Source organism: Abramis brama (assembly GCF_963993115.1).
Source record: "Abramis brama genome assembly, chromosome: 6".
Taxonomy (NCBI): Eukaryota; Metazoa; Chordata; class Actinopteri; order Cypriniformes; family Leuciscidae; genus Abramis; species Abramis brama.
The window spans coordinates 10,652,286-10,665,754 of NC_139968.1; the positions used below are offsets into that span (position 1 = coordinate 10,652,286).

Below are 13,469 nucleotides of genomic sequence, written 5' to 3' on the forward strand. Positions count from 1 at the left end.
AAAAATCATTAGGATATTTAGTAAAGATAATGTTCCATTAAGATATTTTGTCAATTTCCTACCGTAAATATATAAAACATTTATTTTTGTGAGTGAATGCAGCGAAATCGCTGCATTAAAAAAAATTTACCCATGTGACTGGTTTTGTGGTTCAGCGTCACATATATGTATTTGTCTATCTATCTATCTATCTATCTATCTATCTGTCTGTCTGTCTGTCTGTCTATCTATCTATCTATCTATCTATCTATCTATCTATCTATCTATCTATCTATCTATCTATCTATCTATCTATCTATCTAATTCAATTTAAAATTGCTTTATTGGCATGACTGCACATAATACAATATTGCCAAAGCTTGGAATACATAGAATAATTATAAAGACATCAAAATAATAAAATAAAATATTATAACATAACTTAAATTAAAATGAACAAATTAAATTAATTGTACAAATTAACAGTGTAATAAATTAAAATATGTGTGAACATTTGATACCACAGTGTTTTAACATATATACACACACACACACACACACACACACACACACACACATTACTGAGGGTCACTGTGGTTGTACAGTAAGGAAACACACTGAGGTCAGACACACATTACACACACATTCACCCGCTGTCTCTCAGGCTGTGGCACACACACACACACACACACATATCTGGCAGCCAGTGCTGCTGTCTGACCCTCTCCTAGTATCATCTTTATCTGTTCTACTTCAGTCATGGCTGTAAAGTTCTGTATTAAGTTAGTGAATTTGTTTAAGTTGAGGTCTCTGGTTGAACTGTATTTGTGACAGTGAAGGAAGAAGTGTGTCTCTGTCTCGATCTCTCCTGTCCTACAGTGAACACACACCCTTTGCTCTCGGGGTAACCAGCTCTTTCTGTGTCTGCCAGTCTCTCTCTCTCTCTCTCTCTCTCTCTCTCACACACACACACACAGCCTTTGCTCTCGGGGTAACCAGCTCTTTCTGTGTCTGCCAGTCTCTCTCTCTCTCACTCAAACACACACACACACACACACACACACACACACACACACACACACACACACACACACACACACAGCCTTTGCTCTCGGGGTAACCAGCTCTTTCTGTGTCTGCCAGTCTCGATGGCTAGGCTGTGTTCACTCAGCCTGTACTTGCTCAGGATCACACACACTCTCTCACACACACTATGAGATCTATCTATCTATCTATCTATCTATCTATCTATCTATCTATCTATCTATCTATCTATCTATCCATCTATCTATCTATCTACCTTTCTGAAAGTATATCTACATGCCTTTCTGTATATCTATCTATCTGTCTGTCAGTCTATCTACGTCTGTATGTTATCTACCTGTCTGTGTCTATATTTAAGGGCTGGGTGCTGTTTACAGATAAAAGGGAAACTCCCAATGAGCACAACCAGTCAAATATCCTGTCAAGACTTCATAGACAGACTTCCCCTCAATTACCATTGGATGACACTGCAAAATCTTCAGTTCTGTTCAATCAGACCACTGTCCACTGCAGGCCACCATGACAGTCCAGAACCCGGAGCTTTCAAAAGCTTCGATTTTCCAGGCATCCATTACCTCAAAAGCATGGCACTGCAGCAAAACAATCAATACGTACAGCAAACTGCTAACCCTGTGAATCAGAGCACTGATTATCCCAGCCCTTGAGGCTAAAGCCAAAACTCTCACCTCACCTGGTGACCCGCAGCTAATCCACTGTCCCATACAATCTGTTTATCTATCAATACACAGTCAGTCCTTCAGAATGTGCAGTAAAGCATCTTTCAAGATGTTTTTCATCATTTATTCACCCTCATCTCATTCCAAATCTGTCTGACTTTCGTCAAAAAGTGAACAAATAATGTGTTCAAGTCACTATTTACCACAGAATGAAAGTAGACTGTGATTTTTGACAACTATGAAGGACCAAAAAACCCATGCAGTCCCAAAAATCACTAAGAATCTTGACAATAAGCAACAAATTGCACCCAGGACTGCTTAAATTCACACCTTAGGAAGAATTGGAGGGTTTTGTGTTTTGCCACTTTCACAGACTGAAACATATTTCTTCCCCCTTTAAAAGGCTGTATTTCACTGGCTGATGTACAATGCGGCTTGCATCTCTCACTCTTCGCCTGCAGGCTCTGAATATCAGGTTGAGCCATGACCGTTGACAGCTCTTGGGAACGAGCATTTTTTATTACTGACCTTTAAACTGCGACACTCTGAAATTGAGCCACTTTTCTTTCAGGACCCAGAGGGGAGCTGAAGCGAAAATCTATGAAAACTCTGTTACCTGGAAGTGAATTTGTGCGGATTGCGTTTTCTGAATTACTTTTAAATTCAAATTGTATTAACATGCTGACCCACGTTTGTAATAAGTGACTTTTTTCATTAATGCATTTAAAGGGTTTTGGGAGGATCTTCAAGGATTTTTCAACACTTTCCTCTAGGAGATCAAGCTAAAGGCCATGTCCACACTAATACGTTCTCGTTTGAAAACGCATCTTTTTCTCTCCGTTTGGCCATCCGTCCACACTGAGACGGCGTTTTTATTAATGAAAACAAAGCTTTTTGAAAACGCACTTCGAAGTGGATAAATTTGAAAACGCTGTTTTCGCATTGTAGTGTGGACTGTCAAAACGGAGGTATTTAAGCACAATGACGTAAGTTTAGTCATATTGTACCAATTTATACCAGTATTTTGCCTGTTATGTGCTATTCACTTTCACACTGTTGCTAAAATGTTACTTACTTGCACACTCTTTATATCACAGTCCTACAAAGATGACATAAAAATTCCCAGTTTTCAAATGTTTCCGGATTAATGTAGACGTAGCCAACGTAAACCGATTCAAGAAGAAATGCAGACAAAAGGTGACCATCAACATCATTTTGAGCTGTTTCTTCTTGCTAGATCTAGAAGATCTTGCTTCATTTACTGCCAGGACAAGTGCTCTTCTCATAGTGTTCCTGATAAAGGAAGATTACTCAATGAAAAAGTGAGTGAAGTCTCGATCAATACTAGACGACTGACGTGCCATGGCTAATATCACATGATCGGTCCTGTTATCTGAGCGAGCCAGCACATCCAGGCCAGGGTGCCGATGTACAGCTTTCATCAAAGCAATCGATGCTACGGCCATGAATCAGAGCCTTAGTCCTAAGATGGGTACACAACAATCCCATTAACTGCATCTGCCGGACTGAGGTAACGGTAGGCTAAAGCTAGCTAACAGTGCTGTTAAACTAACCCAAACTAAGCCAAACTAACCATAAATATAACATGTGTGACTGTTCTGTCGGCTGAAGAACAGAGGCGCCCTCAAATTCTGTGTTGAAAGTCTCTCGGTTCCATTTAAGTATTCAGAATTATCTGGGTTTCTAAAGTACAGACTGTCGGCAGCACAAGTTGCATACTGAGCGAAAAACGCAGAGACAGGAGATTTTGTCTTGCTATATACAGGACAATCTGAACTAAGAGTGGGTGGAAAATGTCGATATGTCTCGTGGCACTTTCCATGAAGAGGTTACGAAAAAAATGGTTTGAAACTCTTTTAAAAAATGTATTTTTTCAACATGAATAACCATCAGAAAATGCTTTCTGCTCACCTTAGGGGTCAAACTAAGTATTATATAAGCTGTTTTGTTGTTTTAGAAACAAACACGAAATAAACTTGAAGTGAATTCATTTAAAAATTATTAAAACAGAGAAGAATGGGTAACAGGGTTGAATTTGGCTACACTTTATTTCGATGGTCCATGACATTCTACAAACTATAAGCAACTTTGCAACTACATGTCAAGTTAAGTTGACATGTAGTTGCAAAGTTACTTATAGTATAGTAGGGGTGGGACATAATATGGATAGGGCGATATATTGTTGTCTTTCTCCATACGATACGAGAATCGATATGCTGGTGCCAAATATCAATATTTTAATTAATAAAATAAGGCGCTCTAAATAGACTTCCCTGCTCCCAGCGTCACTACTTCATGGCTCCTCGAGGTGGCGCTCAACACATGAATGAGGGAAATGTGAACATAAGTTAACTAGCCTAAGAAATAAAGTTTTTTAACAGGATGGTGGACAGCAGTGTGAGTAAAATAATAGATGCCCAAACCACATTTAAGTCCAAAGTCTGGACTAGACGTCGACCGATAGTGGATTTTACCAATACCGATATTAAGGTTTGATAACCGATTAATCGACCGATATTTTTAAAATGGATACTGGATAAAAAAAAAAAAACCATAACACTCCAAGTAAAACAGTGCTGAACTGAAATGTGCTAAATGAAATAAATATATAAATATGAATATATTAAAATGAGAAGTTCTACAATTCTACAGAAAATAATTTAAACATTAAAATATTACAGGTTTCTTTACAAGTCTTTTCTTTGCAAGTCTCGTTTGTTAACAAGGATGCATTAGCTGGCTTTCATGAACTACATGCATTATGCAATATACATTTTTTTTACAGCATGTATTAATATTTGAGCAAGACAATTGTACCTTGATCATTCATGTTAGTTCATAGTACATTAACTAAGGTTAACAGAAAAAAGAAATAATTAAAACTCAATTTAAAATGTATTAGTAAATGTTTAAATTAACAAACAAATGTAATCTTATTGTAAAGTGTTACCATTTGATATAAATCCAAAGAGTCTGCTAATATCTGCAAAGGCCAGAGCATTAAAATTACATAAATGTGATATTACATGTATAGTCTCTCACTTTAATTGCTTCTATATTAGAACACTTGATGATTATCTAATCAAAATAACAATATGTATTGCAGTGATGAAAAATAATTGAATCGACTGTGTTTCTGATTTGTCGGCTGCATGAACATATCAATGTTGAGAAAGCAAGCACATCACTAGCTTTAAATATGCAACTTCACCGGCTAATGAATGCATAAAAGTGACCAGCTGGATATAAACTAATGCAAATAGATGGTAACAATTACGACATTAAACATTTGGGTCAGGTTTGCGTGTGTTTTTGTCACATTGTTTTAACCGCTTGAGGTAGCCACTACAATGTAAGTCCTCTCAGCCTCGACGGCAAACATACTTCTGTTCTTTCTCTGCTAATGCAGCATCTAGTCAACAAATTAATTACTTTATAATGATATGGCAACATGTACTCTAGTGTTCTGTATTCATACCGTTTCGCTGTCAGTGGTTTAATTGCGCATCTGAAGTGTCAGCGCTCTCCGTGCAGCGTGTGATCAACGTCTTCATATAAACAACTCGAGGCGCCAGTGATAGTCATTATTCTATCTCTAGAGGCAGCTCTTGCTCTGTATAATGTCAGCAGTCTCTTCTCAACTATTGGTATGAATTTTTGCCGATAACGATAGTTACACCGATCAACTATCGGTACCGATATATCGGCAAAAAAAGATGAATAAGACGATCTCTAGTCTGGATGCACTTCGGCTTTATACCATTGATGGGACAAACAAAATCAACAAAGAGTACGCAAAATACAAGAACTGCCTGGTAAAAGTAAATGTTCAATTTAATTTACAGACTGAAAAACGTTTTGTGCTGTTTTCTGACAGTTTGAACTTTAATAAAGAGAGAAAACCTGCACTTAAACTTTTCACAGGCATTTTGTTTTCAAAGTTAGACAGATATTGTGACGTATTATTGTAGGATTGTCTAGTAATATATTGATTATTAGATTATCGGTATCGTGAGCCAAGTATCGTGTATTGTGTATCGTATTGTATCGTATCGTATCGTGAGGTACCCTGTGATTCCCACCACAACCTAAACTGAGCCGTCACTTTGTTGGACGCGATGGTTTGGAACCAAATGTTGGTTTATAATTTCCGGATATCCGTGTTTTCACTGTTATACGGTAGGGGGCGCTATTACTCATCTTCTGAACGAGTACAGAATCTCCGGATCAAAACACAGGAGATGAAGAAGCAGAAACAAGCATTATCATATGTAAGCAGATGCACATGTAAAATAACGTGATCATCAACATCAAACAGCATATAAATCAAAACTGCCTAATGTTACTGAATGAAATGCCGAGCTCTTGGACTGTGAAGCTTTGAGGGTGTTGATGATCTCGAATTACTCCATCTGTGTTTTGATCATCATTCTGAATATGATCCAGACGTAGTCTTTAACAAAAATGTGATTTTCTCACACTTTTTACTCAAAATGTTGCTTTTTTTATGAAACTTGCAGACATTCAAGTGATGATAAAAAAAAAATGCATCAAGCTAGTATAAAACGAGTTTTTGATTTAAAAGCAGAGGGCCTGTTCTTTCCTTTGATATATTGCATATTCAGATATTCAAACAACAAAATATTCTGGGAGCCATGAAAATGATTAAAAAAAAAATGCTGGTGGCCTGGCAACACTGGAGTGGAAATAATTAATAACTTACATTTCACATAAACTGACAAAAAATATTTATGATGTTATTGTGTGATGAGACACCAATTTCTACTGTATTCATGGAATGTGTCTTTTATATATTATTAAGATTTTTCATCAACACCTGTAAAAAAAAAAGGTTTTCCAAAAACATTAGCTTAAAAGTGTTACGGTACTCCTGGAGAATGACTTACCCTCACACTTTTCCAGGATCTGAACCGTTTCTCCAAGTTCTAGAGTCAGACCGTGTGACACGTGTCCTCGGAAACTACAGACCACTGGAAAAGATAAAAGAGAAGAAGAAAACGAGTTAGATGTGTATTAAAAGCATTCAGAAAAGATGCATTCAAAATAAAACCACAAAACAATTTGCTTTTAAAAGTGTGTAATGTCTGTGTTACTACCCTCCTAAACAGATTTGCCTGTCTGCCATTGGTCAGATGAACCCGCCCCCTGCTCATGCTATTGGTTGATTTACTCAAGTTCAAGTTCTGTTTTCTTCCCTGCAGTTTCTGCCAAAATATAGCAACTATACTGTTATTATTGCTCCAGTGACACTGTAATAACTTGCTATCGTAAATTTATCAATAATAAATACGGACATTTAATTGAAGTTTTCACTCAAATTGTTATGCTGTATACTGATTTTTTAATGTCATCTACAAAGGTTCCACCAAAGTGCAGATGGACAGAGCAGCACAGTGGAAATAATAGGATTTATTTTCAATGAATGCATTCCGGAATAGAAAAAAAAAGGACATGTGCAGATTTAAAAGCAGAGATATTCTGAATTGCCATGGTAACCTGGACAGAGCATCCCAGGGAATTATCGAATCCATGCTGAATGCTGATGAAAAAAAAAAGCTCAAGTGTGAGAGAGCCTTGCTGTTTCCAGCTTTCCCAGAGCAGACATTTGGGAATCACACGGGAAAAAAATACTTCTTAATCATCAAAATGTTCTTACTGGTCTCATTGTGCATTATTTATCTGTGGAAAAATGCTTTTCTTTGTAATGTATTTTCAAAATGCAACAATGAAACGACTTTCCTTTTCCGATGACATCACTTAGGTCATGCTGACTATTGACCAATAGATTTTCAAGTATTGTTTTTTAGCAAAGTCACATTCAATCTGGCTCCATTATAGTGTGTACCACCTAATTTTAACCATCCGATCAATTCTAGAAGGATAAAATCAAGTCTTGTCCTGCATTTCTTATTGATTTCTTAATGGCAATTCGTATCAACTTTAATAGCCACAAATTGAGCTTAAATGAATAAGGAAGTTAAATAGAGATGTCTTTGAAGAGATATTTTTGGGACAAAGCACATTCCTAAAATAAATCGACATTTGATTTCACGTGAATTCAGTTTTATCTAAACATTTTCCAAACAGGAAAACAACACATGCATTGCCGATTTCATTATATAAGTGTGAGGTTATAATGGTCAGACAGGCAGACCGGCTGAAATACCCGGAACAAAGCTGAGTAATTTCTCTGAATCCATCTGTATTTGTGCAACATGATCCAGTCTGGCACAGGAGTCTTTCAGAATCTCAAATTAATATCCATCTTGTCAAGAAGCAAACTGTTCATGGTGTTACCATGCAACCGGCTACATCGCTGCTACAAGAAACAATAGAAACATTGATTTGAAACACAATGACAGTTACATGCTGACAAATACATTTACTTATACAATATTCCCTATTACACAATATTCTGAAAGGTTCTTACACTTTTTCAAGGAGATCTTGTACTTTTGTACTTGTACTATAATGGCTTTTTTATGCAAAATAAACTTTCATAAGAGCTAAAAAACAGCATCTGAAAGCAACAGTGATTACATTATCTCAACTGCGTCATTCTCAAGACACCAAGATATCAGAGCTAACAATCAGACAGGGACAGAGCGTCTTTCAGGATTTCTCATGTTCATTTACTCATTTCTGATGACATTGTGCCATTTGTTATTTATTTTCAAAGATCACGGTTTAATATTTAATGCTTGTTAAGAGACTCTCGCTGCAGTATCCAAGAAAACATGTGACTGCCGCCAGAGGTCTGCATTTAGTGAATAATTCAAAAGCTATTAAAATAGCTTTTCAGGAGTTAATCCCACTAAATGACCGAGCGACATAAACAATATGTGTTTTGAATGTGGAAGACTTTGCTATTATTGGTATCTGAAATGGCATTGTGAGGGCCCTAATGCTATAAAATAAATAAATAATGCTGGCCAGTTAATATGTAGGTCGCCGAGATGTCTGTGTACAAACACACGAGCACCTTAAAAATAGTGAAAACACCTTTTTTAGACAGAAACAAATGGCCCAAAACACACACTGAATACCGTGGTATAAATATTTGCACGGCTACGAGTAGACAGACCTGTTCAACTTTACCTTGACATTTAATCTATGAAGAAACATGAATGCATAAATACAGAACAGAACAAATTATTTTGCAAAGAACATAATTTATTATATTATCCAAAAATAGGCATATATATATAAACCACCCCTATGTGACATACAGATTCTAGGCTAACCAATGCTAACTTACAACATAAATAAACCCTAAATATCCACACAAAAAAAGGAAATAAAACATGGTTATTTATTAGATAAATCATCATTATGTGATAATTGCTGGGCTAACCAATGCTAACTTACAACATAAATAAACCCTAAATATCCAAAAAAATAAAAAATGGTTATTTATTAAATAAATCATCATTATGTGATAACTGCTAGGCTAACCAATGCTAACTTACAACATAAATAAACCCTAAATATCCAAAAAATAGGCAATAAAACGTGGTTATTTAGTAGATAAACCATCCTTATTTGATGTATATAACTGCTAGGCTAATCAATGCTAACTTACAACATGAATGAACACTTAATATTGGAAAAATAGGCAATAAAACATTGGTATTTAATAGATAAACCATATGTGATGTGTAACTGCTAGGCTAACCAATGCTAACTTACAACATAAATAAACATTATATATAAAAAAAAAATGGGCAATAAAACGTGGTTATTTAGTAGATAAATCATCCTTATTTGATGTATATAACTGCTAGGCTAACCAATGCTAACTTACAACATAAATAAACATTAAATATCAAAAAAATAGGCAATAAAACATTGGTATTTAATAGATAAACCATATGTGATGTGTAACTGCTAGGCTAACCAATGCTAACTTACAACATAAATAAACATTATATATATAAAAAAAAAAAGGGCAATAAAACGTGGTTATTTAGTAGATAAATCATCCTTATTTGATGTATATAACTGCTAGGCTAACCAATGCTAACTTACAACATAAATAAACATTAAATATCAAAAAAATAGGCAATAAAACAGTGGTATTTAATAGATAAACCATCCTTAAGTGACGTATGACTGCTAGGCTAACCAATGCTAACTTACAACAGAAATAAACACTAAATATCGGAAAAATAGGCAATAAAACGTGGTTACTTCATAGATAAACCATCCTTATTTGATGTATATAACTGCTAGGCTAACCAATGCTAACTTACAACATAAATAAACATTAAATATCTAAAAAAATAGGCAATAAAATGTGGTTATTTAGTAGATAAACCATCCTTATGTGACGTACACTGTATATGTCTGCTAGGCTTACCAATGCTAACTTACAACACATAAATAAACACTAAATATACAACATGGATAAACCATCCTTGTGGATAAATACAACTGCGAGGCTAACCAATGCTAACTTGCTACAAAACAGAAGTATAGACTCCACTTCATATCCAAAAATTTACATTACAACTAGCTGTAACAGTTCTGCACTGTTTTGATTTCAGTTTCATTGTGGTCAGTTTCTGTTGTGTCTGCCTTTGTCATCTAGTTTTTTCCTTTGTTCTCAGTTTCCCGCCACTAGTTTGTCACCTTGATTTACTCATTAATTAGCACACCTGTCTGTATTTGGTTCACCACTACTGTGTATTTAAGTTCCTCCTTAGTTCATTGTCCAGCAATGTTTCATTTTACACTCTGTGTCTATATATTTTAATTACTTTGTCTATCTTCTTCATCCTGGGACAAAACATTACTATTACATGGTTATATATGGTCCAAACGCGATATAAACAGCTGTCTGGCTGGAAAAAAAAGTTAACTTGTAACATGAGATCAATACATTAGCAGTGGGGTGTCAACTGTTTTATAGCATGAAACTTCTGCAGCAAATATTTTGATAACGAGAGAGAAAAGAGAGAAATATGGCACAACCTGAGAGCAAATTACATTTTAATTAAGGCAAATAGCTTGTCAAATTAGCATTTGTTGTGGCGGCTGCTAGCGAAAAGAGTCGCATGGCTCTGCAGCAAATAGCTGAATCCTTTGAGACGTATGTGTGAGTAATTAGCCCAATTCACAGGGATGCTATGACAGACATGCTAGCTGAGGGCAAGTTAACTCTTAGCACAGAAAGCAGGTCAGTAAACCAACCAGAGTGTTCGTTGACCTCATGTCCGTAAACATGACAGAAGACGGTCATTATACACTCGGTATTTGCCTAGTAACAAATCAAATTTCAATCTGCATATATTATGCTAGCTCTATAGGCTAAATTAACACATTTGCATGAGGCATCTATATACAAACATCCTCATTAAACGGATGAAGGCCGTTGGAGCCCGTCGGGCCACACCTCTTCCTTCCTGCCATTCTGAATTTTGTCCTGTTATGCCAAATAAACAAACAGCAAGCCAAATGGATCCATGCCGGCAGGTTTTATATGCGTGTCTCAATAATCTGCTAAACAAACAAGCAGAAAACACTAATAAATCTGGGTTTATGGAAGGGTAGGAAAGGGTTTTTATAATTTTTTTCCTTCTCAGATTTACTAAAGGATATTTCAGGCAGTCGATTGGAAAAGCAGAGGTTTTTTAGATGTAATTTACAGAGACATTTTGCTGTCTGTCATTAAAACTGCACTCAATCTATTAAACACTAGATGGCAGCCTTCTTAATAAAGAACATCTCTCCCCACAAACCTCACAGAGACACAGTTCACAATATACTGCCACAGTAGTCTTACTATTCCTGGAGTATATCATATATCATGCACATTTTCTGTATGCATGATATATTTGTCCTAACCCTAACCCATTCTCCCAATGGCATTACATTATTCAAAAATCATTGATTCTCCCTACTACTTCTTTTTTTATCTTTTAACATTTCCTTTAAAATTTCACCATCCCTGAAAACTGCAAAACACAGCATTTGATCACTGGAGTTACAGAAATCATTTCACTTTTTGAAGAACACATTCATTATTATTTGAATTATCACTCAGTAAGTCATTTATCCATGTATTACTGTCTCTGGAAGGCTTTTGTCTTTCAACCACTTTAAAATCCTCGTCATTTCATATTTAATTTAATTCTCCAACTTTTTTGTCTTTATATTTACATATTTACTTGAAGTAAGCCCTGAGATTTTAAGTTAATAAGTTAGGTCAATATTAAAATTAAGTCAATAATACTACTACTAATAATAACAATGAATAATAATAATGATACAATTAAGTTAATGGTCACATGACATGCAGGTAAACAAATAAAATCTTTTTAAAAGTATTTTATTTTGATTGTTTTCATTTTATTTTATAGCTTTTCATTAATCTCACGAACCCCTGCAGTTCCATCATGAACCCCAGTCTGGGAAACCCTGATGTAATGTAATATTTAAAGGTGCACTGAGCAAGTTCTGAGAAACGCTGTTGATATTTGAAATCACAAAAACAAACATGCCGCTACCCAAAAAGATCACACCCCCTCTTGATAGCTCCGCCCCCAAATTTACAAACATGTTATGCAACACAGGCCCCTCCCCCCTAATGAGTGGACACACCCCTTACTGCTGATTGGCTACAATTGTGTTTTGGTGCTCAGTTTGATTCACTGGAACAGCGTTTCTCATAAATCACTTAGCGTTTTTTTTTTTTTTTTCACGCGGCTGGCGTATTTTTTAAATTGTTTTCAATGGAAGCGCTACATTTTTAAAACTCCAGGAGTGTAACGAGTCGCTGAGCTTCTTTTTTTTTTTTTTTTACCGGTCGCCGAGAGTTGAAGAATGTTCAACTTTAAACGCAACGCTCATCACTGTCACTTTTTACCCAGCCGTCCAATCACAGTGGAGGAGGGGCGGGACAAATACCACACCGACCAACCGCCACATTCTCACACAAGCATAATCACGGAATAAAATAATTTAAAACAAGAGCCAGAGAAAATACTTCACATTGTATCGACATTTTTATATAGAAACAACACAGAAACAAACTTTCTTTGAAATGAGATACTAGTAACTTACTGCACCTTTAATGCACTTCATGTTGTTTATAACAAAGAGTGAAATATATTTTCTTTCTCTTTGTATTTTTACATCAATATGGTACAAGATTATCCTTTTCAAATCAACGTGATTAATGAGTTAGGTCAAAATTAATCCAAAAGTAATCAAAAAGTAGTCAGATTACATTACCTTATATGTGTAATGTAATTAAGTACGTTACTAACTACAATTTTTGTCACGTAGTTTGGAATCAGCAACCAACTACACTTTGTAAGAGACCTACCCAGCACTGCTCATGGCATTATAAACACCCCAAACATTCTTTCCCAACCCAAAGCATTAAAGCTTTCATGCATTGGTTTCCCCTGAGAGCGATACTGTACTTTCAGAATCTGACGCAAACTTTGGCAAGATGTTCTCATGATATCCTCAAGGCGACAATAACACGCATTGATAAGACAGAAAGAGTTTGTGCATTGTGTTAGCTGTGCCCTCATTTGAAGTGTATTTTACCTAAACACTCTGGACCCTCATTCTCAGTCTGGGCACACTGCCTGCAGCCACGCTGAATGAACTAAACGGGCCATTTGCCTGCATCCATCACGGCTTCTGAGGTGTGGAGGATGTATGTAAATTACCCTTTGACTTCATATGCTGTTCAGAGACCAGTTCAGGTGTTGT

General features: G+C 35.9%; 1 protein-coding gene across 6 annotated transcripts in view; it reads right to left on the bottom strand.

The window, feature by feature from the left end:
• The window catches only part of dock3 (dedicator of cytokinesis 3), a 188,068-nt gene that overhangs the window by 140,029 nt on the left and 34,570 nt on the right, over positions 1–13,469 (bottom strand). For all 6 annotated transcript variants that reach the window (XM_084116297.1, XM_084116295.1, XM_084116296.1 and 3 more), the window contains exon 2: positions 6,629–6,712. In XM_084116297.1, the coding sequence (XP_083972423.1) occupies positions 6,629–6,712 (84 nt within the window). The remainder of the gene's footprint in view (positions 1–6,628; positions 6,713–13,469) is intronic.